This window comes from Amborella trichopoda, chromosome 1 (genome assembly GCF_054954075.1).
Source record: "Amborella trichopoda isolate Santa Cruz 75 chromosome 1, AtrichopodaSantaCruz75HAP2 v2.0, whole genome shotgun sequence".
Classification (NCBI taxonomy): Eukaryota; Viridiplantae; Streptophyta; class Magnoliopsida; order Amborellales; family Amborellaceae; genus Amborella; species Amborella trichopoda.
The window spans coordinates 54,952,998-54,979,179 of NC_142336.1; the positions used below are offsets into that span (position 1 = coordinate 54,952,998).

At 35.6% G+C, this 26,182-nt stretch overlaps 2 protein-coding genes and 2 non-coding genes across 6 annotated transcripts; 3 read left to right on the forward strand and 1 right to left on the reverse strand.

Annotated features, from left to right (window-relative positions):
• Window positions 1–8,069: 8,069 nt before the first annotated feature.
• Window positions 8,070–8,142, forward strand: TRNAK-CUU (transfer RNA lysine (anticodon CUU)). Its single transcript has one exon. It is a non-coding gene; the product is annotated as a tRNA-Lys (tRNA).
• Window positions 8,143–15,325: 7,183 nt separating this feature from the next.
• TRNAK-CUU (transfer RNA lysine (anticodon CUU)) lies at window positions 15,326–15,398 on the forward strand. The gene has a single exon. It is a non-coding gene; the product is annotated as a tRNA-Lys (tRNA).
• A 1,940-nt stretch (window positions 15,399–17,338) lies between these two features.
• On the forward strand, window positions 17,339–22,320 carry LOC18440892 (cyclin-U4-1). 2 transcript variants are annotated; one of them, XM_006851029.4, is made up of 3 exons: window positions 17,339–17,592; window positions 20,430–20,867; window positions 21,057–22,320. In XM_006851029.4, exons 2-3 carry the CDS (start codon window positions 20,461–20,463, stop codon window positions 21,331–21,333), a joined length of 684 nt encoding a protein of 227 aa, XP_006851092.1. In that variant the 5' UTR covers window positions 17,339–17,592; window positions 20,430–20,460; the 3' UTR covers window positions 21,334–22,320. The 2 variants fall into 2 exon arrangements, with proteins under 2 accessions (XP_006851092.1, XP_020526989.1); XM_020671330.2 differs by having other exon boundaries at window positions 20,443–20,867.
• Window positions 21,311–25,762, reverse strand: LOC18440891 (P-loop containing nucleoside triphosphate hydrolases superfamily protein). Of its 2 annotated transcripts, none has more exons than XM_006851028.4 (11): window positions 25,261–25,762; window positions 25,050–25,129; window positions 24,870–24,966; window positions 24,495–24,758; window positions 24,091–24,367; window positions 23,657–23,815; window positions 23,364–23,579; window positions 23,152–23,189; window positions 22,644–22,807; window positions 22,401–22,514; window positions 21,311–22,254 (listed from the first exon to the last, which is right to left on the reverse strand). In XM_006851028.4, exons 1-11 carry the CDS (start codon window positions 25,388–25,390, stop codon window positions 21,436–21,438), a joined length of 2,358 nt encoding a protein of 785 aa, XP_006851091.1. In that variant the 5' UTR covers window positions 25,391–25,762; the 3' UTR covers window positions 21,311–21,435. The 2 variants fall into 2 exon arrangements, with proteins under 2 accessions (XP_006851091.1, XP_020526988.1); XM_020671329.2 differs by having other exon boundaries at window positions 24,870–24,980; window positions 25,261–25,755.
• Between the last annotated feature and the right edge of the window lie 420 nt (window positions 25,763–26,182).

The following is a 26,182-nucleotide window of genomic DNA, read 5'->3' on the forward strand; positions in this document are numbered from 1 at the left end:
ATTGTGAGAGGGGGAGAGAAAAAGTAGGAAGGAGAAAGATGAGAGATAGATAGGTGGGAGATATGTACGTGGGACGAGAAGATATATATGGTAAAGATAAATGTGGGAAGGGAAGAAAAATGTGGGAGGGAGTGAGAGTAAATCATGATGAGAGAAGAATTTGTTTAACTTGGGGAGAGAAATAAATTTACTTAAATGGGGGAAAGAGGGAAGATAAGACGTTGCCACATTAAAAATGAGAGTTACTTAAAAGATGAGGTATCATCATATTAAAAAATGAATTGCCTATTTTTATGCCATTGCATGCATGTAGGGAGAGAGAAAATGAAAAGAGATTGCATGCATGTAGGGAGATTGAGAATAAAAATGAGAACATAGAAAAGTCGGAGAGAGGAAAAGATGAGTAAATTAAGTTTGCTTTAATTGAGAAAGAGAGAATATGAGGTGTTATAACACTACTAAAGCAGTTATCTATTTGTATGCATTTTCATGCATGTAGGATGGAGAGAGAGAGAGTTAAATACACAAACGTGGGAGAGATGGAGAGAAGATGAAGCGTTATCACGCAACCAAAGGAGTTACCTATTTTTATGCTTTTGTTTGCAAGCAGGATGGAGAGAGATAATGGAGAAACGTAATAGAGATGGAAAGTAATAGAAAATTAAGAGAAATAAAAGAGAGAAAGAGAGAGTGTAGAAATATGGGAGGGAGAGAGGGATAAAAATTGAATAAAAAGGACACAACTAGCAGTATGTACCTGTGTTACAGGTGTTATATTATATACATATCATTTAATAAGGAAAATAAATTTATAAAATCATTAATAAAATATAAAATGAAATAAAAATTAAACTAAATTCCATAATAAAATAAAATTATTAGTTTCTCACATATGTAGGGAGAAAGATAAATAGAGATGAGATATTTTTCATAGCAAAAAAGTAATGAAATATTTTTCATAAACAAATAACAATGATTGAGATATCATTTGATTGAATAGACATAAATTTAGTGAAATGAATAAATTATTTATGTGTTATGTTAAATAACACATAAATTTTTAACGAGTAATGATACTATGAGACCCTCCCACACTTATGTGTGTAGGACCTCAAAGAATCACCATTAAATTTGGCATAAATTTCTAAAAAAGTTATCACATGAGTGTGGGATTTAACTTTTCCAATGATCTTTGCCAAATTTAGTGGTGATCATTTGTGGTCCTACACACATGGGTGTGGGAGGGTCTCACAAGGTCATTTCCCATTTTAATATATTAAATTAAGTAAATATAGAAAGGATATTATTGTGCATTAGTTCAATTATAATAATATTTATTACTTAACAAAATAAATTTATATTATATAATTATTCATAGATTACTAAAATAGATTAATATGAAGAACCCAAAACAATAAATTTAATATTATTTAGTTAAAATTCTAATAGTATAATATAATTGTTGTATTTATGACTAATCAAACTATATTTAATATTGTTATACTAAATGAATTATTACATTTTTATAATGATCAAAGTATAATTATTATTATTCATGTACACATACTGATCACATTTACAATGTCGACCAAAAGTATATCCGAAAATAATAAAATTAATATGGAATATATTTTTATAATAATATTATTATTAATATGGAATTGTATACAATGAGACTATTTGCGTTACTTGCAACCATTTTATATGAAATTTGATAGCTTGGTTGTATCACAAAGTTTTAGAAAATTACTTTTGAACTTCAAGCTTTGTCAATGAAATAAATGTAGCCACCCAATTTCACATCCAATGGTCAAGATTATTGGTGATCACCTTGTACCAAAGGTAAATGGTCTCATTATATACTTGTCCTATTAATATATAGTTGCATCTATAACAATACAATTTGTAATTATAATTATTTGTGTAATAAGTATAACATTTAGTAAATTATTACAATTATACTCTTTTTTTTTTTAATAATAGTTATAGTTATTTTTGTTATAATAGATATTACAAAATTTCAATAACTTTAAATTTATGCATATTAATATCTATAATCATGTTCATAATTATGAATATAAGTTTTCATTATAATATATTATGTTTATTAATTCCTTATATTAATTATATATAATTCGTTATTACTAATGAACGATGCTAATACATTATCTATGTAAGCCTCATTATACTATTATAATTAACTATTGTTATCAAATGAATTTTACACTGATTGATTAATTAAATTATATAATTGTCATAATTATATATAACACTATAGTTATGAAAATAAACACAATAATTAGAAAATAGTACTATCGTTATTCAAATTACTCAACCACAATTACTCAAGCCACATGATATTATTCTTTATTTTTTAATCACATAATAAATTAAATTTATAAATTTAATAAATAAAATATAATTAGGTTAAATGGCAAACGACACAAATAAATATAGTATCAAAGTACAATAAATAAAAGAAACTCATTTTGTTATCTAACATTTTAAAAGGGTATTTAAATTTTGACAGCATCCAGAGATCTATTATTAACTGGTATAAAACAACAAGAATTAGAAAATACTATGATCATTATTCAAATTACTCAACAAAATTACTCAAGTCAGATGATATTATTCTTTATTTATGACTCACACAAAAATTTAATTTATTATTTAAATATATAAAATATAATTAAGTTAAATGGCAAACGGCACAAATAAATATAGTACCAAACTACAATAGATAAATAAATAAAACGTATTTTGTTACCTAAAATTTTAAAAGAGTGTTCAAAATTTGACAGCATCCGAAGATCTATGATTAACTGGTATATTGGCCGTAAATCATAATCCGGAAAAAAAAAATCAAAATTAGAGTAAGACAAAATAGATAAAAAATACAAGGAGAAATAGACTTTAGAAGGGAAAAAGGATAAATATAGTAAGAAAGCACTGAGACAAAGAGAGAGTGAGAGAGAGAGGGTGCGTGGAGAGAGGGAGAGCGTGTCCAACTTTGAGAGGGAGGAGAGGGAGACAGATTTGAGGAGAGATAAAGAAAGGATGCAGATTGTATAGAGACTAGGCTCTAAACAATCAAATTATAGCCTACCTTACAATAGTGTCGAGAAATATGGTTTCAGTATTGAAAATCTTTATAATAGCTTTAAAATATATTTTCATTTTTATTTATAAAGTTTAAAGCTTAAAAAATAGTGTAAATCGATAGATCTATAAAAATTTGAAAATCTTGAAAATTGACAGCCCAAAATGTGTAACAAAATACACTACTTTCAAAACTTGAAATCCATTTTTTGCTCATATCCATGCATCTTGATGTCAAGATGATCAATTTGAGGATATTTGAGCATCAAAACAACCCCTCCTAGTGATATTTTTGAGGTAGGCTGTAGTTTGATTGTTTAGCGCCTCGGCTCTATTTAAACTTTTCCCATAAAGAAATAGATATTTAAGTAGAGATTGAGATATATTTAAAGACAAAGGGATGAGTGAGAGGGGAGAAAGAAAAGTAATTACAATTGACATTTAATATAAGGAGAGAGATTGTTTGAGAGATTTAAGGAGGTGGAACGGCATTGAAACTTTTAAAAATAGAGAATCACTTTAACTGTTTTGGAGAGAGATTGATGGGAGTGATTTAAGGATGTGGCAACATTTTGCTTTGAAACTTAAAAAGAAAAACAACATAACCGTTTTTTAGAAAGAGATAAAATAGGGAGAGGTACCCATGCGGGTCACCTTCTCGCTTAATATATGGTAGATAAATAGTATCAAACTACAATAAATAAAAAAAACTCATTTTGTTACTTAAACTTTCAAAAGGGTGTTCAAGATTTGGTATCGTCAAATCTATAATTGACTTGTATATTAGCTGTAAATCACAATCTCGCAAAAAAAAATTTGTTAAAATTAGAATAAGATAAAATAAGATAGAAAAGAAAGAGAGAGAGGGAGAGTAGGAGAGAGATGAGGAGGGGGAGAGAGATTTAAGGAGATATAAAGAAAAATATATTTATGAAGAGATTGAGAGAGATTTAAGGAGAGGTGAGAGGAGAGAAAAAAATGAGAGAAGAAAAAAATTAAGGTTGATATCATTTAATTTAAGGAGAGAGATAGTTGAAGGGTGTGTTTGATACATGGAGTTTTTGGGAGTGGAAGGGACTCTCCCACAAATTATGGAAGACGGTTCTTCCATCTTTTTTTATGGAAGAGAGGTCCTCCAAAAATAAACCCATTTTAATACTAAAAAAAAGCTGCATGGAAGGTCATATTTCCACTTTACAACTTCCACACAGTAATATCAAACATGAAAGTGGGACATTTAACTCTCACTTCCATAAACTTCCACTTATCAAACATGCTTGAAGAGAATTAAGGAGGTGGGAACCTTTGGGTTTGAAATTTTTGAAAAAAGAGACAATTGGTTGAATTGAGACAGATTGTTCGAGAGATTTAAAGTGGTGGGAACCTTTGGCTTTAAAACTTGTAGAAAGAGAAATACCCTTGCACTACTTTTTTGAAAGAGAAAAAATTGAGAATAAAACACTTGTCATAAAAATAATGCAGATCTCCTTCTCGTTTAATATATAATAGATAGATAAATATATATTCGTTACGATGAAAAAATATTTTGGCAAAGTCATGGATCAAATGTCCCTAATGGAACGCTGAATGAGCAGTTTCATTCGATTGCTATGTAATTTTTACATGAATTGACTATTCTGGAATATAGATGAGCACTCTGGTGTAACATGTTAACACGCGGAAAAACACTTTACCGTTAACAAGTATGCAAATTTCAAAGTGGTAATTAATTTCGAAATTGCCTTCGTTGTTAATGAAAACTTATTTTTGTTGCCCCCAAAAGTTACAAACATATCAATTTGGTCCATAGCCACTAACTATTACACAAAGGCGCTCAACTTCCGCATATCTTGACTAGGTACATCCATCATTTAAGCAATCTAAAAAATGTATCTCTTTTGATATGGCATGATATATTATGAAACTATTTATTATTGTTACAAAAAGGTTATAATCACTTCTAGCTATTAGATATCAAATTGGATGGTTTGCAGTACATCACAAAGTTCAAAAATTTTCTTTTTAAATTTGAGTCTAGTAAATTACACACTTAAACCACCTGATTTTGAATCTAACGGACAAAGTTGATTGTGATCTTCTTGTATTAAAAGTAAATGGTCATTTGTATACTTTTCACTTTGATATTCACCCATAAACACTTTTTTTATTCTAAGCAGTCCTTTCCATTTTAGAAAATATTACATGTAGATGCACATGGGCCTTTTCGATGGTTTCTTATTCAAATTGAACCATCCTTTTTTAGAAAAGGTTTATATGAAGTTGCAACCTTAAAATGTAGAATAAAAGTGCACCTCTAAATATCCATCATAAAAGATTGTTTTGATGTTGGAAAACCTCCGAATCAATCATTTTGACATCGCGATATATGAATATGATAAGAAAAGAAGATTTCAAGTCCAATAAATAGTATATCTTGCAACACATTTCCTGGACCGTCTATTTTTAAGATTTTCATATGTTTATAGATCTACTTGATTTGAGCTATTTTTAAAGTTTAAAATTTTATAATTAAAAATAAAAATAGATTCTCAAACCATCCTAAAAAATTTTGACACCAAAATTATATTTATGATAAATTTTAGAGGAGTGTCTTAATTGAATTGTTTGAAGTTGCAACCTTATGCAAAACCACACCCTTCTTTTTATTGGATCTTTTATTTCTTAAGTGAAAATAATTGGCGGTGTGGACCTGAGACAATGATTGGCGTTCAATTGGTATATTCGCTGTCGATTATGGGCTGCAACACTTCAGTATTTTGGTTCATGTATCTACACTATTTACATGGAAACGTGTGTGTCAACTTACTTAAAAAAAAATGTCCCACCAAAGGTATTGGGTTTGACCAATGTATCAACACGGTCAAGCCCCCTGCAAAGGTATTGGGCTTGACCATGTGACACATGAGCAAACCCTTTAAAAACAGAAACAAGTCTTCTGATATATATTCTTTCGGGCTATCTTTAGGTACTCCCAAGATCAATTTATAGAGAAAAAAATGTATCTGAGTTAAAAAAAAAATACTTCCAATTGGTTTCCCCTTAGAGACCAACTCTGAACCGTCCATTTGAGATCTAGGTATGAAGAGTTCAACAAGTTGTTGTTTTTAATAATTTTTCGTAAACTGATATAAATGTTATTGTGTGAAGCCATATTCCCTATTATATGTGAGATTCTATTTTCAAGGTATGTTGTGTGGGGAAGTAAGCTCCCTAGATTTAGGAAACCTATCAAAACTAGGAAAGGAGTTAGAGATGGGTCACATCTCTTAGGGCTTTTCTTCTTTATAAAAAGTATTAGTATAGAGATAAAAGTGTATACGAGAAAAGTATTGACAAATAGGGTTTAGTCATTGGGGGCATGTTCTAGGCGCGGAAAATTCCTTTTTAAGAATTGTGAGAGACCTTGAAAATCTTCGTATTCTCTATATTTTTATGATGTTTTTCTGATTAGCAAAAGAAAAGTTTGCTACCACGTAAACTTGGGGAATTGCTGAATCATTTAAATCTTAGTGTTTAGCTATTTTAATTTTTTGCACTATTTTTTCCCTTTATTTTTGCCCAGTTATTGATTTTTATCCTCAACAGTAAATTTCAAGAAAATTATCCTCATGAAGATTTTTTGGTGCTGGGGAAAATTGCCCATATATCCCATATAATTATTGTAGTTACTAAAATCACCTTTAATTTTGTAAGTATTACACACCTATCCCTTTTTGGGTGCCATTTTATTTTATTCGCGTTATGTTCTCATGTTGGACGTCGAAAATCAAAAATCACAAAGTTACCTTGTGTCTTTGGGTTTTTAATGTCTGAAGTCCCAATATGAAGGTAATCCAATACCCTAATAAGGTGATTGTTATAGATAAATTTCGACCTCAAAACTTGGGGTTGTAATCTTCACCGCCCATAAAATAAACTCCACAAAAGGCTTTTGAAATAAACTCTGTAAAGACTTATGATTCAAGATTGAATAGAGACACTCCAATTATTGAAAGGCTAGATCTGAGTGTCGAAAAACTTAAAGTTCAAGATTCTTCCTTTTAAAAATAATTATCTAATAATTACCATACGTTTCCCAAAATATTTTAAAAGAAATTCCTAAGTTTTTTGAGTGAGTGACGAGATAGCTCAGTATCCTCCCTAAGGAGCATAGTATATGCATTTCTCAAGAAATAGGATGCAAGATAGGTGGGTAACGTGAGATGTGAAAGATGGGGCAATGGTCGGTGAGGGGGTCCGACTATGTAGGTGCCATGTCAAGTTTTCTCTTTCATTTCATGTGCAATGCACGTAGCAATAAGGTGTGCACTTGAGAAACTCATGGGAAAAGGCTGTTTAGATACCGGAAAACTCTCAAATTTATGCACCGATGTAAGTAGAAACAAATTATAAGTTAGAAAATCTGCATCTTATAATGTATTATTTGGAGTATCTATTTTCAAGTGTTTGTCCGTCTACTTGATATGTAAAAAATTTTAAGTTTTAAATTTTATTATTAGATATGAAAATAGATATGCAGACAATTAGGGATTTTCTGGCACTTGAACCGCAACCATCTTTTGGCATCATTTCATGGTGCACCTCAACACTCAAAAAGAAAAAATAGTGAAAAAAAAAAAACGCCAACCCTACGCAAGTCCATCTTAAAGATGAATTTTGGATCCAAATTTTTAGAAATCTATGATCTAAGCCATGGCGATCTTGAATAAAAATAAAAATAACAATCAAAAGTATTTTTAAAATTCCTTTGCACCTTCTATTTCATACTTTAGTTCGGTGGTCTTTTTCGTTGAGATAGATATATCTATTTTTTTGTTTTTTATAGTTTGAAACTAATTGGGTAGGGTCTAGGTCCATGTACTCACCTTATCGGGCCATCAATGGTTCGGGCCCAAAGAAGGTATAAAAAGTGTTGATAAATAATTAATAGAAATATGTTAATAGGAGCCCGTCTAGCTCAGTTGGTAGAGCGCAAGGCTCTTAACCTTGTGGTCGTGGGTTCGAGCCCCACGGTGGGCGCGTGAGAGAGACATTTCCTCATCTTATTTAACTTCGTGGTGTGGTTCAGATTAGAATCATTCACATATTTATATAATATGGCTTTGGCCCGTGTAGGAACCAATAATGTGGCCAAAAACACCCTTTTTTGGATATACATTGAGGACTAAAAAGTCTTCGTTTTTTATAAAGATAAATATGCGGTTACATTTGAGTAATGGATATACATTGAGGACTAAAAAGTCTTCGTTTTTTATAAAGATAAATATGCGGTTACATTTGAGTAATGGATATAGATTGAGGACTAAAACTCTTTGTTTTTTATAGAGAGAAATATGTGGTTACATTTGAGTAATGGATATACATTGAGGACTAAAAAGTCTTTGTTTTTTATAGAGAAAAATATGTCGTATGGTTGTTTTTTACATTTGGGTAAGGGCAAGATTTAAATGTTTCTCTTATAATATAAAATTTAGAAAAAATTACAAAAACCCTCCTAAAACAGCTATTCTATCAATTTACCGCCTACCTATACTTTCTTCACTATCTATTTTTTAAAACCCATCTTTCTTAACAAATACCCCCACCTAAAAAAAGTACAAAATTAATGACTACACTACCCCTCCATTACCCTACTTTTTTACTTTTCACTCTATCTCTTCACTGTATTCACCGCTCTCTTTACTGTCTTCACTGGCGTTCCCTCTCTCTCTTCACTGTCTTCACTGGTGCTTTCTCTCACGATTTACCCGGCGCTCTCTCTCGCAATTTACCCAGCGCTCTCTCTCTCACGATTTACCCATTCTTCACTGGCGCTCTCTCTCTCACAATTTACCCAGCGCTCTCTCTCTCACGATTTACCCATTCTTCACTGGCGCTCTCTCTCTCTCACGATTTACTTATCATAAGCGGTAAAAAACCAAGCTGTGGTGCTCTCTCTCTCTTCACAATTTACCCCTCAAATCAGGCTGAAGCAACTGAGTTCGATTTTAGCCCTAAATCAGTCCACAGGTACGAAAGAGAGTTTACTATTGTAAATTTATTCTCTACTGACTGGAATTGAGTTTGTTTTGTTGTCAATTTTGGATATGAATAATCCATCATATTATTCTTGTTAACTTTAGTTCTTCAAAGTAAATTTCATTTGATTTTTGGATATGTGAACAAGTGATTTTTTATTTTTTTTTTTATTGTAAATTTATTATCTACTGGCTGCAATTAGTTTTGCCTTTATTGACTTAATATGCATTCAAAGTAATTTTCCATTTTGTTTTTCATTGTCTACTTGCAGCGATTAGCCTGTATCAAAGAGAGGGTGGAGGGAGATGGTGCAAGCCAGAGTGAAGGGAGAGATGGTGGAGATGACAAAAGTGAGAGCGAGGAGAGAGATGGTAGAGATGACGAAAGCGAAAGCGATGAGATAGATACTAAAGATGAGGAAATCGAGACTGATGAGGGAGATAGTGGAGATGAGGAAACAGAGAGCGAGATCAATGACGAAAATGAGAGAAGAACGAAGAGCAAAAATGACAAGAACAAAAGCAATCAAATTCAAGTTGTGCCGGCATTGCATGAAGAATCAAGGCGGAATTTACGATCACGAAGATAGGGAGATGTTCAGGCAGAGAGGACTAGGGAGGAACCCGATGTAAAGGGAAAGGATATTGCAAGCTGGCCAAAAACATGGCTGAAGCGAAGAAAGTGATTGACATGCTTTTGTCTAGATGATACTCGAATATGTAATTTGAAAAGTGGCCAATGCAAGTTGCAAAGGCTATGAACGTTATTTTGAGTTGTATTTTTCAATTGATATGTATTTTTTAGTTTCTAAGAGTGAAATATCCATTCATTTTGTACAATTAAAGCTACTCTATCATAGCAGCCAACTAATAAAATGTCCCACTCTAATAGATTTGTTGACTTTGAAGTGGTTTGTCTTCTTCTTACTATTGGAATGCTAGTTGGGTAGCTAAGACACTTTCCCACGGTTACTTTTGTTCTTGGAATTTTTTCTATTTCTCTTGGATGATACCATTCAAGGGGCACCTTGAGACTTTAGGAATGGATGTGGATTACATTTATGTGAACATGTGATTTTTCATTTTTCTTTTTATTTTGACATGAAATAATATTCTTGATGATGATGTTGTAGCTGTGGCTGTGTATACTTAGATTGATGTCTAGTACAATGCTGATACCAGTTTGCAAACATCAAGAACATGTTGTGCTTTATTAATTAAAGCATGAAACACGAAACAGGTTCCATTAACTAGGAAGCATAGTTTTGGGGCAGTCCGGTGGTTTTGGGGGGCAGTCCGGCGATTTTGGGGGGCGGTCCGACGATTTTGGGGGGCAGTCCGACGATTTTGGGGGGCGGTCTGACGATTTTGGGGGGAAGTCTGGCGATTTGGGGGGCAGTCCGTCGATTTTGGAGGGTGGTCCGGCATTTTAAAGGAGCAATCTAGTGTTTAAGATCACAAGAACTGCCCTTGTCTGGCGTTTTGAGGGGCAATTTGGTAATTAGATACAACAGTCCGGCATTTGACAGGGGCAGTCCGGCGTTCAATGTCACTAGAATTGCTCGGTCCAGTGTTCTGAGGGCAGTTCGACAGTTTGGAAGGGCAGTTCGGCGTTTTCGAGGGGCAGTACGATGTTTGGTGTCACTAGAACTGCCCTTAGTCCAGCGTTATGATGGGTAGTCTGGCAATAAGGAAGGTCAGTTCGACGTTTTCAAGGGGAAGTCTGGTATTTAATGTCACTAGAACTGCCCCGGTCTGACGTTCTGAGGGGCAGTCCAATAATTATAAGGGGCAGTCTGGCATTTGGGAGGAGCATTCCGGCGTTTAAGGTCACTGGAACTGCCTCGGTCCGGTATTATGAGGACAGTTCGGCAACGAGGAAGGCCAATCTGGCGTTTTCATGGGCCAATCCGGTGTTGTGTCACTGGAACTGCCCCGGTTCGGCATTCTGAGAGGCAGTCCGATAGTTTGAGAGGTCAGTCTGGTATTTTGAAGGGGCAGTCTAGCATTCAGTGTCATTGGAACTACCCCGGTCTGGCGTTCTGCGAGGCAGTCCGGTGGTTACAAAGGCTAGTATGGCGTATGTATATGGCAGCCCGGGGATTTTTGTTGTTGATTGGCGCTCCGACGTTTTACAAATACGATCCTGTAATTATGGAATTATGAGAGGGCGATTTGGTATTCAGTAACGTCGATCCGGCGTTTCTTTTTATTGGACCCGAAAATGAGTTTTTAAATTACAAGAAGGGTATCTTCGTCAAAAAAAAAGTTCACTTTTTGTATTGCGGGGGTATTTGCTAGGAAACATAGTTTTGGAGAAAAAGTTGTTAGGAGAGCTACGGTGGGGGGTAAGTTGAATGAATAGGTAATTTTGGGGGGGTTTATGCAATTTTCCCTAAAACTTATATACTTCTCCTTATCAACCGTCCATTCTGAATGGAGGGCTAAGATTGTCCCAATCACAATGTCACGTCTCTACACTATTTTATTTTTAATTTTTTTCTATATACTATTTTGATACCAAATTTTGGTGGTCCAATCCTCTATTAAACTCGAACTAGCAAAAAATAAAAAAAAAATATTTTCATTTAAATAAAATGACCAAAATACCCCTAAAAGATTCAAGGGGTATTTTGGTTATTATATTTGATCAAAAAAATATTTTTAACATTTTTTATAGGTGCGCCCCAATGAGAATATGGCACGTACCAAATTTCACATTCATACAATTTGTATAAAAAAAGTAAAAAAAAAAAATACTTAGAGACGTCGGATCTAAGATCAAACAGTGAGTGGTTCTCTTTATCAAAATTGGACGGTTGGATGGTAAAGGAAGCATAGATCTCCTACAACACTTCCCCTTGAGTAAGAGGTGTCGTAATTGTTTTAAAAATGTTGACGTAGATCTGAATCACCTGTTCTAAATCAAGAAACTACTTCCTAATTGGAATTGAGAATTTGCATATTCTCAACTGCGAGAATCGATCAGATCGGTTTCCCGGATGGGCAGTTCAATTGGGCGTTAAAAACACTAGATCCCACCGACAAACAAATGAGTTGCTTTTCAAGCAGCCTCCTTTTGAAAAAAAAAAATGTAATTATAGTATTCTATTCATTCATTTTTAAAAGGGTGAAGTTTGGATACAGATGCATCTGTAGGTGTAGAGGTAAGGTGCACCTTCAAATTTTATCATGGTATATAATTTTGATGTAAAATGTTATTCGGATTATCTCAAAATCTATTTTATATCTAATTATAAAATTTTAAATTTAAAAAAATGGTTTAAATCAAGTAGATCTATAAACATATGAAATCTTGAAAATGGACGGTGTAGATAATATGTTGTAAAATGCACTATTTCTGAGACTTAAAATCTTTTTATTTTTCATACATCTCGATGTCGAGATGATCAATCCAAAGGTTTTTCAACAATAAAACTACCTTTTCTAATGAAATTTTTTGGGGCATTCGTAATTCTACATTATAAGGTAGCATCCTTATATAAACTTTTTCCTTTGTAAAATTCGTGATCACAATGATTGAGATTCTCTCTCAAATTATAGTTACAATATTGTTTTTTGGTTCTTTTTTTCTTTTGATATATAATTTAGACTATTAACCTATTAAAATGTGGGACCTAAATCCATCTCGGTCTACGTCTGAAAAAGATTTTGGAAGCGGACTGCATATTACCGATGCTTTGACTGCCACACCCAAACTTTATCCTTTTGTAGAGAGAGCTTCCTTGGAGATTCCTATTTACTGTGCTTATCAGGCCTTTCATAGTTGAGTTTTTGTGGTTAAACTTAGGATGGTTAGGGGGTAGAGCCTCATTGTATATCTCTTAAGATCGATTTTGATGTATCTAACTGTCCTTTACAAGTGATATTCCAGTTTGTAAATCCATCTTTCAAGCTTGATGGAACAAAGGATGTTCCATTTGTGATTGTCCTTAAAGCTTTAAAAGTGCCTTGAGTGGTATTGATGTAAATTTTCTAGGTGGATCCATCCATGCAGACATTATCATTATAAAAATTCATCAATTTATACTTAAGATTTGAACTATTTCGTGTCTTACTTATATTTATATATATAGGGTTTTGGTATACTACACCACTTGATCGTATATACCCTTAAAGTCCTCAACAGTATTGGACATGTAGATACCCTTGAATTGTAATACAAATTTTTTCAAGTAATGACATTTTTGGTTATTTAAAAGGGTAAGATATATATTTCTATAAGGAAATAGTAACATTCTATTAGTAATTAAAAAACAATTAAGTATCTTGAGAGTGATGTCACTCACCACATCGATGACGTCATTGTCCACTATATTAATAAATGATTTTGTTTATATTAGGAATTTTTACTTTACTCTTGACTAATTACTTAAAATACCCCTAAATAAAAAGTTACTACACTATAGGATAAGAGTATCTAAGTGTTTAAAAACGTTAAGAACTTTAAGGGTATACACCACTAAGTAGTATAACCTCACAAAACCCAATATATATATTATATATCATATTTAAACAACCCATCATTCTTTTGATTAAATTTTATATATCCCATCAAATGACACATCAATTTTTTAAATTTATCACATTACATTTAGGGAAAATGTCAAAAAATTATACTTTCAGTAGGGGTGGCAATGCACCCGAACCCGACCCATACCTGGCGAGAATACCCGACATGAGTCCAAGTATGGGTCCAAGTTTTACCCACGGGTAGGTCTGGGTCCAATAAAGGATATCCGGATAGTCCCGAGTTCAGGTACGGATCCTGCTAGAAATTTTAGTTTACCCAAAGGCTAAAGTGCCAACCTAAAATCATTTCAATACTTTTTGCCTTCTCTTGGTTCCCCAAACGACCAAACCCCATCGTCATCCTCCCTCTCTCAATTTCTTGGAGACATAGCGCTCTCTTTGGATCTCGAATGTCTCTCTCTCTCTCATTCTTGAATCGCCCACTCCTCAAAAATCAGTTCTCTATTTTTCACCATTGTAGACTACAAAAAAGAGGCACATAGTGAGGGTAGCAATGGACCTGACCAGACCCGGGACCCGATGGGATACACCTGCGGCCCGACGGGTACGGGTATGGGTCCAACTTTTGGACCCGACAAATCGGGTTCGGGTCCAAAACTTTGACCTGAATACATTCGGGTCTGGGTCCAGGTTTAGCCAGATTGGACTCAGACCCAACCCATGTACAACCCATTACTATCCCTAACTTTTAGGTGTATATTGCTAAATTCCCCCTTTGGCAATAACATATTGACAAAGGGCTTGTTGTGCTGTCACCATTATGCCAAACTGGCATTGAGTCCCACGACCATGCCTTTGATATACTATTTTGTTGTTCCTTTACCAACCACTAAAAAATTACCAATTTGGCACCGACAGTGCGAACATTAACAAGCCTTTGGCCTGTTTTCATCAGGAATAGCCGAATGGGCAGAAAGTTAGGTGGTTAAGGTGATGGGACACCACAATGTGACATATTTGAGTTATGTTCCTACTACAGGTGGGAACCCCGTCCCTGATGAACTATCCATAAAAGATATTGATAAAACATGAACCTTTTCAATAAGCTGGTGTTTGCTTGCACAACAAGCACGAGCCTACTCCGGATAGATTACAGGGGAAATATGAAAGGGATATAGCACTATTTTTTGGCAAGGAAGTTTGACTTAATTCTGGAGTATGAATTAATACAGTAAGCACCATGGTGGCCTATTTACTGCTACATCTATCAACCACGGCCTTAAATTGCATAGAAAAGAGCCGGGTGGCCAGGGCGGCCCTGCCCCTTGAACCACTAGTGTCTTTGCCCATAGCCCAGTTTCTCTACCCATAGTGCTAAAATAGTATACTAGCGATGAGCCTAATAGACACACGTGATCAGGTACCTCATGCACCGATATGTTACAAAATATCATTTCTAATGTATTAAAATATAAAAAAAATATTATTTTGAAATAACATATGGTATTTAAAAGGAAAATATAAAAAAAAGAGATGATGTGAGAATGGAGAGAGGTGTGGGAGAGATGGAGAGGTGATGTGGGCTTGCCCACGGCGACGGGTGGGTGGCTGCTGTGCCTGGGGGGCCAGTGGGAGAGGTGATTGCGTAATAGATTAATTAATTTTACAACAGAACCCACAATGTGCAATTAGCCCGTCTAGCTCAGTTGGTAGAGCGCAAGGCTCTTAACCTTGTGGTCGTGGGTTCGAGCCCCACGGTGGGCGAATCCCAATTGTCCTTTAGTTTTTAGTTAGCTTTTTAATAAGCTAAGGCTTCAGTTATCAAAAGGATTTTTATTTTCCAAAAGGTGCTTCAGTTATCAAAAAGTGTTTTAGTTTTAGTTAGCTTTTAATAAGCTGAGGCTTCAGTTATCAAAAGTATTGTTATTTTCCAAAAGGTGCTTCAAAAGGTATTGAAAACGTAATTTTTTTTGTTTTTCCAAAAGGTGTTTCAGTTATCAAAAGTATTGAAAATGAAATTTTTTTTCTGTTATTTTCCAAAAGGTGCAGTTGGCATACAGATGCACCGTATCCGTTGCTGTAGAGGTAAGGTGAACCTTCAAATTTTAGCTTTATAAGCTTAAGGTTTTAGTTATCAAAAGTCTTGAGGTAAGGTGCACCTTCAAATTTTAGCTTTATAAGGTAAGGCTTCTGTTATCAAAAGTCTTGAAAACATAATTTTTGTATGTTATTTTTCAAAGGGTGCAGTTGGCATTCGGATCCATCCATAGCTGTAGAGGTAAGGTGCACCTTCAACTTTTATCATGGTATATAATTTTGATATAAAATGTTCATAGGACTATCTCAAAATATATTTTTATATGTAACTATAAAATGTTAAATTTAAAAAATGGTTAAAATCAAGTAGATCTATAAACATATGAAAATCTTGAAAATTACCAGTGTAGATAATATATTGTAAAATGTACTATTTTTTAGACTTAAAATTTTTTTATTTTTCATTGTCATACATCTCGATGTCGAGATGATCTATCAAAGGGTTTCTCAATATTAAAACAACTTTTTCCGATGGATTTTTAAGGTGCATCCGTAGTTCTACATGATAAGGTTACATCCTTATATAAACTTTTTCCTTTTCGAAATAGCCCACAAACAATGAAGTCTTGAAAACAATATTTTTTTTTCTTTTTTTGCTATTTTCCAAATAGTACACCCAACGATGGTATTTGGTCGCTTTGTGAGTGTCGATAAAAGGCAAAATCCAGTGGGAGGTAGGGAGGGGAATATAAGCTCTCCCAAGTATGCTCACTCATGAGTGCTAAAATCCAAAGACCAAAGGCTAGGAAGGGCGAATATGAGTTTTTTCGAACGCTTATAAGGCCAGGAAGGGGAATATTAGCTTTTTCGGCCTTATGAAGCTTATAAGTATGAGGCTTTATGAAAACAAAATAAAGCCTCACTTTGAATTTTCGGAAAGCCCTTTCAGCAATAAAAATGTTTATGATGGGTCTAAAATTAATTTACACTTTAGGCCACATAAATCTCCTTGATGGCTCTAAGATTAATTATTAATATTGGGAGTAAACTTTAAACTCAAATAATATACCGATTTTATGGATCATTGATAAATGAACCGTCTAAATAATTTGTTACAATATACAATATTTTAGAGCGTAAAATCTTAATTTTTTCATAACCCTAATAATCAAATAGGACGATCGATGTAAAGGTTTTACGATGTCTAAATTATGAGTTATGAGGTGAGGCTTTACATACAATATTTTTAGAGCTTGAAATCTTAATTTTTTGCATAACCCTAACAATCAAATAGGACGATCGATGTAAAGGTTTTACGATGTTTGAGTTACGAGTTATGAGTTGTGAGGTGAGGCCTTACTGATTTTGATAGGGCTGCAGCCGTATCAAACCATTTTCCTTTTCGAACGATTTAATCTGGCTGCTTTAAGCTTTTGCGCCGCTCACTCCACGTTAATGTGTGGGCCGCGGGCGGCGGCGTGCAACGACACTCCAACAACAGGAGAGAGAGAGAGGGCGTTAGGCAAAGTAGGAAGAGAGAGAGTGTTGGGTAAAGTTGGAAGAGAGAGAGTGTGTTGGGTAAAGTTGGAAGAGAGAGAGTGTGTTGGGTAAAGTAGGAAGAGAGAGAGAGAGAGAGTAAAGTAGGCGGGAGGGATCTTGGCAGAGATGGCGAGAAAGAGGTGTTAGGAGTTGGGGCTTGGCAACCAGGCATCATTTCTCAGAGAGAAAAAGCAGCTTTTGGTACCGTTTTGGTTGAGACAGAGTGAAACTGAACACTATTTTAGAGAGAGAAAAACTTGTTGGCCTTATCGCAGGAGGGGTTTATCTGTACTATTTTCAGAGGAATGTCCGCATAAAGCTGGTCTTGTTCAGCTGTGCATGTGATGGTTACAAATGGAAGAGTGCATTTTCACTGAAAAATGTAAGCTTTTCTGCTAGATCTCGTTACTCTCTCTCTTTTCAATGTTTGGATCTTGTGTCTATGTTTCTGGTTTCCAATCGTATAGCTTTTCTTCTCTGCTCTCTGTTATTCTATTGGAAGTTGAAACTGTGTTCAACTTTCAAATTGCAGTTTTTCTCTCTCTCTTCTAGATGACTCCTAATGCTTCCACGAATGCTTAATACCAATTACCCCTTTTGTTCTTCTTCCTTTTCTTTATCACTGAAATGTGTTTCTTTAAATGAGAAGTTGGTAGATTGCATTAGGTTACGAAGGCCTTCATTAATCTCTCTTTTTTCTGGTCATAACTCACTGAATTTGTGTTCTTGTTCTCACACAATTTCCACCTCTGTTAATCTTGAATAGTGCTGAATGCACTTGGAAATGGAATCACCCATATAAGCGAATTACTATAAAAGTTCCCTTGATCTATACTTCTGTTTCATCAATTACTCATGTATTATTGTCTTATTCTTGATTTTCCTGGTCAATAGTGATGGCATTAAATACAAAATATGATGTGGTATACCAACTTGTGTATAGGCATCAGTGCTAATCAATTTCTACAACCCTCCTAAAATAGATTTTTCTTCTGAGGAGGAAAGCAAAATGCTTTTGCCAGGTGTTGATTTTATGTATCATAGAAATCGATAATTGCGTTCAGCTGAGGAGGATTAGGATCAGACTTGAAATTGCTCACCACTACAATAGCTTAAAAGTGATTTGTTCTTTTAATAATAAAATTAACTAGGATCCCATTACATAGAAGGGTATCTGCCACATTTGATGATAGTTCTTGAACTTTGGGCCATGGGAAGATCCAAGGGTTTTGACTCAAGCATCCCAGATCTATTGCATACTTAAACCAATTTAAGAAAAACCATTTTGGCAGACCACCCCATTTAAATACTTTAAAATTTTAAACCATCTATTGGGAACAAAGAAATATTTAAAATGGCCTGATCTTCAATATTGTTTTTGGTTCTTAAACTTTGATTTGTCGATGCATTCTACATTAGTTCTTGTTGTGAAAATGTCATGTTCTCATCAACATGGATTAGTACATAAACGATGTTTGTCTAGTCGTCCTAATGTCTAACATATACTTGCTTCATTGCGCTTTCCACAGCTGCATAAATGGTACTTGCTAAGGGCCATATAGCTTTTCTCAGTTTGCACCCATATAGCATCAACTTAATGAGATTAACAAGAGCAAAAGGGTTTCTCACTCATTTCATGGATAGGGCCGGTGCTGGCCTTGTCTTAGCAGGGTCTCGGGAGCGGTGGGCTGGAAACGGTCCTAACCTTTGGCTTATGTACAAAGTGGCCGCTCTCAGGACTCGAACCTGCGCTCGGGCGCTGGCTACCCAAGCCTTTTACCGCCATACCAAGTGATAGCCCCTTTGTGCATTAGCCAAATGTTAGGACCGCTTCCAGCCCAACCCTCCTAGGATCCTGCTTAGGCGGGACCAGCACCGGGTTACGGCCCTATCCATGTGAGTTCAATGCGCTTCAATAAAAAATTGGTATTCTATAAACAATAACGCATGTCTCTCTTATGAGAACCCTAATGCCATCTGGATTGCTTTTGATCTGATGAGTAGGACTTCATTTGGAAACAGATTTTTGTTGGTTTTCTTATCATTTCCACATATTTTTACCTACCTCTTATTTGAGGTTGTGACTGGATCTGCACTTCTCAGTTGTTGCTAGAGTTTGAAGGGGTGTGCGTCTGTTACCATTATGTTTGTGTATGATGAATTCCAATAAAGGAAATTCTCTATCTCACCTTTAGTTTTTTTTTCTTTTTTCCTTGTGTAGTTTATATGGGTGATTCTATTCCTTTATGTCATACTTGAATGAGGGTTCTTCTATACATGCAATGGGATCTTGCATAGTGCATGTCACTGCATTAGATCAACCTCTTGTCTTTTAAATAATTGATGGCATTCTGTCGTGTAACCTTTAAAACTGCAGGATAGTTTAGTAATTTATTATTATTATGATTTTTTTTTTCTTGGGGTTGTTTTTTTTTTTTTTCTTTTTTGTGGTGGAGCTTTTTTTTTTTTTTTTTTGGGGGGGGGGGGGGAGAAGGGGGGGTGTCATTGTGGTCATTTGTCCTAAAACTGGTATTCTTACTACTATAATTGCTGATCGCAATGGCCATTACATTGCAGAGTTAACCATCCAAAAACGAAAGAAAATCAAATAATGGTCACTACCTATTTTATTATTGTTTCCTTTATACAGACCCATGCAGTTAATTTTTATAAACCATACCAAGATATTGTAAAACAGATAAAATATTGAAGAGGGCATTGTAAAAGTTCTGTAAATTATTGTTTTTGATAGATGAAAGCATGCTAAAAGATTAGTTATTGATATCCAGAAAATGCCATTCCAATGTAAGATAAATCAGAGAAAGCTAAAAGACAAGTTGCAGATACTATACCACAACTGTAGTTCCATTAAATAAATAAAAGAAGTAAAGAAAATTGAATCTAAGAACTGTCTGTGTAAACCATACTTGCTCGTGTAACTTTTCTGCCAAGGGAGTCAACTTGGTTTGATGAGGGGATACATCTCTCTCATGCAAACCAGAAAAAGCCAAGCCCTTTCTGAAATTTACAAATGAGATCAGTTATGGTTAGCAATGAGATCGGTTATTTGTTGAATTTCATAGCCGAACCTGATGCAGGCCAATCTGATTGCTCACTTACAATTTGTGTTTCTCTATAGCCAACTTTCATTAATTTCACATGGCTAAAAAATTGAGAGAACTTAAAATGATCTTCCAAACTAATTAGCTTGATCAACAGTCATTTGTTCCAGCTATATATAGGTGAAGATATGGAATATCTGGCACTTGACTCTGACTCAGACTTCCTCATGGAATCCTATTCATCTCTGGATCTGAATGGATTAGGAAAAGGGTTCTCTGAATGCCCACGTGTACTTTCAGTTCTCTCATCAGTTCTCGAGGGAACTGTTCTAAAGAATGCGATAGCCTTGGATGTAACAAAGAAGCAAAAGAGGCTCACAATTTTTGATGGGTTAAGACCACCCAGTCTGTGCATCCGGCAATATCTTGAGCGCATATTCGAATACTCAAGTTGTAGCCCCTCATGCTTCATCCTGGCATACATATACATGGACCGGTTCATTCATCAACAACCTGAAGTGCCTCTCACTTCCCTCAATGTTCATCGGCTTTTGATAACGAGTGTGATGGTGGCAGCAAAATTCATTGACGATGCGTAAGTACTCTCAACAACTCTCTCTCTCTCTCTCTCTCTCAGTGTCCACCTACTTCTATAAAGGGGTGTGGTTTGTATAAGGATGTAACTCTACTTTTACGAGATTGCAGTGTTCTACACTGTCCATTTTAAAACAACTGTTGCTTTTGCCATTTGATGCTTCATTAGTATTTATTCAAAAACTTTCAGGTTCTTTGATAATGCATACTATGCCAAAGTTGGAGGAGTGAGTACGACTGAAATAAACAGATTGGAGTTAGAGCTGTTGTTCACTCTAGATTTCAGACTGCAAGTCTCGATCGTGGCATTTCAAACATGCTGTGCCCACTTGGAAAAAGAGGCTGGAGGATACCAAATAGAGCGCCCCCCAGTAAAACTCTGTAAATTGAGAGGGGTAGCAGCAAGGAAAAAGGAAGACCCAAATGATCATGCACTAGTTCGAATTAACCGATGCAATGCAGTATGATATATTTAAGTGAACAAATGGATGAGTACATGAACAAAAAACATTGTATGTGAAATGAAAACAAGAATGGGAGGGAAACAAGCATAAGAGAGGGACAGAGAACTATCGCGTAATTGGTTGAATGCTGGCTCTTCTTCGGACATTGTTGCACAAGACACGTTGAGCTGAACCAAACTTCCCTGTTATTCCACCGATCCCCATCTTGTGTTGTGTTGTGCTTGGAGAGGAGAGAGCAGTAGTGGTTACAACCTTTTTATTAAGGCTCGAGCAAAACTTGTTCAATGCATGAGAGTTCTTCAAATTCCTTAGGTTAACTGGGCTCAAGAGTCTATGCACCCTCGGTGAAGAAACAGTGAGCAAGTTGGGCTCCCATGGCACCTGAATCCTACTAGATGGGCTCGAGCTAAACTTGTTACTAAACTTCCGGTCAGGAGTCATAGCAGCTGCTTTCATGGCAGAAGGTGGAAAAATTCTTGAAATTCGTCGACGATTTCTAGAGAGAGAAAGTCGAGACTTCTCCATACTTGTTCTTAAGTAGCTTTTGCCATCTTCTTGGTGCATTTTGAATTGGGTCATTGAAGGAATTGCTTCAGCAAAAGAGACCCGTCTTCTCTTGTTGGTGAGGGGGCGAATAACTGATGAAGAGGCAGTTGATATTGAGACTCTTCGTGCTCTCATCCCCGGTATATTGGTAATTGGAGAAATGTTCTCTTTCTGGACTGCTTGTGTTTTGGGGGGGATGAGCGGTTTTGATTGAGGAGGTGGGATGTTGGTTATGAGTTTGCTCAGTGGGGGCCTCTTAACAGGGAACAATGGAGGTTTCTCCATTGAGCTTTTAGTTGCAGCCATAGAAGAAGCTCTGTTCTCCTGTAGAAGTCTGGTTTTTCTCTCGTCAGTTAGTTGGCTTTCCAATTCCCTGACCTGTAAAATCATTGAATTGTATCGACAATTTAGCTGCTAGATTAGTGGCCAGATTTTTATTTGTCATAACTACTTGCTTCTTTGTTTATCTGTTTCAAATTAAGCATTTATCCGTTTCGAATTAAGGAGTCGGATTTTGGCATCACCTTATCTTGGAGGTTCCTACAAAGTTGCTCTCTCGCTCTGAACTTAAGCTGGAGTGACTCCAAACTTTCCTGCATTTTCCTTGTTTCTTTCTCATCATGTCTCAGTTTCTCAGCCTATGATTGCAAAACCATAGAGAATATTAAAAATGAGAATCTCTCAATCTCTCTCTCTCCCCCCCCCCCCACAATCCCCACCCAACAAAATAAAGATAAATAAGAAAATCATACATGAAGACACCATACCATCTGTTTATACTTGAAGAATTCGATTGGGTCGGATTGTTTTCGAGCAGGACCAGTCTCAATTCCACGAACTCTTGTTGCAAAATTTAGAGAACAGAGTGTCTCTCCCATATCTGCTGCAGTTGGGCTTATCTGCACAAACATTAGTGTTTTGGAATCTCCCCCTGCACAGAAATGATGAATTTCGGTACACATGCTGCGAGTGCTTAGTGATCAAGCACAAAACCATGTTAAAATTGAAAGTAATACTGAGTCTATCTGCAAAAATATAACCAATAAAAATTGGGAATTGGAAAGTGATAATGTTATAATGTGTACTTATGTAAAAATTCAGAAGCCCTTATGATAATGTTTTTTTTTTTTTTTTCGATAGAAACCCTTCTCTTCCGATAATGTTATAATGTGTATTTATGTAAAACTTCAGAAGCTCTTCTCTCTCTCTCTCTCTCTCTCTCTCTCTCTCAAACACACATCTACTAACCTCAATTATAGAAGAAAACTAACTTACCGAGTGAGCTCTGCAGCAAATGTGTCAGCTTTGAATTCCTGTTGGGACAGAAACAAACTAGTAACTATATGAAACCATTTGAGAGCAAGGTTGAGAGAGAGCAGAAACAAACTAAACCATATGAAACCATTTGAGAGCAAGGTTGAGAAAGAGCAGAAACAAACTAAACTATATGAAACGATTTGAGAGCAAGGTAAGAGAGCGAGTGAGACCTGTATGGAACATGAGAGGACTTAGAGGCGAGAGCAGAGATGACATCTCCGAGTGCCGAGAGGGACTTGTTGATGCATTGAGACTCCTTGAGCCTCTCTCCCTGAACATCAGTCTTGCCCAGGCGCTCACTCCCGGCCAAGTCCACCAGCCAAAGATAGCTCTTTGTCACCTCTCCGCCCACTAGGTTCTCTGACCTCACGCTTACTCGAACCAAACTGCACAATCCACAGATTAAGAAATGTTACGGAGAAAAATGTTAAAGGAAAAGAAAAGGAGAGAGAGAGAGAAAGACCAGTGAGAGCGACTGCTGAATTCATTGGCATTAGTGGAGCCAACTGCTCTGGCTTCTCCTCCTGCTTTCAATATCTCCCAAACCTCCTCCGTATCGTTCACACCTTTTTCTACCAAACCTGGTATTTGTTGTGCTCCTTCTCCTTGCTTTATCTCAAGCCTGTTACTCCATGAAAGCAACACAAACAAATCAACCAACAGTAAAGCAAAAAGCAATACAAGGGATTTATTCCAAAAAAGAAAAAAAAAAAAACAATACAAGAGAGGGGTTTTATTAATAAATAAATAAATACAAGAGAGGGGTTATTAATAAATAAATAAATACAAGAGATGGGTTTTCTTATCCACAAATTATTCCACATAAACAAAGAGAACTCAACAATGATAAACCCAAAAGGAGAAGAAAACATAGTAAAAATGGGGGGAAAGTATTACTTCTTGGATGCATCTCCATTCTCTACAAGAAGATCTCTGATCCTTTCATTATAGACCTCAAGCATGCTCACTGATAGATCATATTTCATGGTTGCCTTTCTCTCTCTAGAAATATGAAACAGCTCCTCCAATGTCCTGTAGTTGACACCTCGGTCCTCTGGTGTCCCTTCCATTGTGAAAGTTTTTCCAGTGCCAGTCTGACCATATGCAAATATGCACACATTGTAACCATCCAAAACTGAAATAACAATGGGCTTGGTCTGTGTAAAAACCGCCTCTGCAAATAATAAACCAAAATTCAGAAACCAAGAAATTGAGAGAGAGAGAGAGAGAGAGAGAAAGACGGGGTTTACTGAGAGAGAGAAACCGATGAATTCTAAATGAGAGGGAGGGAGGTAATGGACCTTGGGTGTCGTGAGGGCCAAAGACATGGTCAAATCTGAACTGTTTTCTTGAAGAATCAGAAGACACAATATGCAATTCTGAGTCCTGAGAAGGGTCGAAATCTACAATCAAAGGTGACCCACTTGATTTTTCTTCTGAATTTAGGGGTCTACATCTGCAAAATACCCTGATATTGCCTTTGAGCTCGATAACTTGATTATATAGACGCTTTCTTTCGATACTTTCTTCCATGTATTTCTTCTTGATCAGATCATAACGAACCTCTGCAAGAAAAAAAAGGAGAGTACTATCAAATTTCAATCAACGAACAAGAGAAGTTGATTTCTTAAGCATCCAAAAAGAAAATTAAGAGATAGAAAGAAAAGGTCGAGTACCCAAATCTCGAAACGCAGAGAAAATTTCAATTCCAGGAAAATATAGAGTGATGCTCTTTGCGTCTTCTGAGAGGTCCATGTGCTGTTTCTTCAAGATCTATAAACAAAAAACTAGAACCAAGATAAAATTGCATATTACACGGTAACAGGAAGGAGCAGGTAATAGATAGTAATTTGTACCTGGAGTTTGCTACTCAAGACATCCACTTTACATGATAATGGAATTTTGATGCGATCTGATTTGGCCTCTAGGGCTTGATCTGAGAGAACAACCAATAACTTAAATTTCATAGGGCAAAAGTAACTTTTCATGAGATAAATGATCCAAAAAAAAAAAACAGAGAGAGAACAGATCACCAAATAAGGGAAAACTGTGGAAGGGAGAGATTACCTTCTATTTTGATAGGACCGTTGGAAGGGATAATTTCATCTACGGGTTTCGGATTGTTGGTGCTGGTATTTGCGGGGTTCGGATTGTTGGTGCTGGTATTTGCAGAGTTCTGATCCTGATGTTCTTCCATGGGCAAGGCCGAGGATAATCCCCTGCAAGAAGAAGTCGATGGAGAGAAAGAGAGAGAGAGAGAGAGAATTGCAAAGGTGAAATTGTAGAGAGAGAATAGAAGAGGACGAAGAAACAGAGCGAGATACAGAGTAGAGCTAAAAATAACCCTAGATGCAGACTAAACTAAAAAATATAGAGAGAAATGGAAATACAAGAAGAAGAATAGTAACACGAGTTGAAGGATAGAGCTACAATGGCAGATGCAGGTTTCGTTGAAACCCTAGACAGAGAACAGGAGAAGGAGGTAGAGAGAGAAAGAAAGAAAGAGGAAGAAGGGAATGGGACGGAGAGACGGAGCGGTGTGTTGTGGCTTTTCCCTGTCCAACGGTCTAAAGTACCGTTGATGTTTTTGAATTTGTTTTGATGAAAACCGTGCGATCAGGATTAGATGGAATGGTTGTGAGCAAGAGAATCTCAGGCCGTCCAAACTTTAGATCAAAATAGCACTTAATGACCAAAATAACGCCCGTTCACTTATACTCATTTGTTTTAAAATCTGATAATTTCCAATTCAGATCACCGAAATTAATCAACACCAGTGGTTTAAAAAACGGATTGGTGTGTCGGATCGGGTATCTCAAAAACCGATTCAGATCGGTGAATTTTCGATCTGAAACGAGAATAAGGCCGAATCGCTCGGATTAAGCTTTAAAAAAATTTAAAAAAATTATTAAAATTCATTATAAATGTTATTTTTTATGAATCCAATAAGAAATTGGGATACTATATTATTAAATTTCATTGTTTTCAT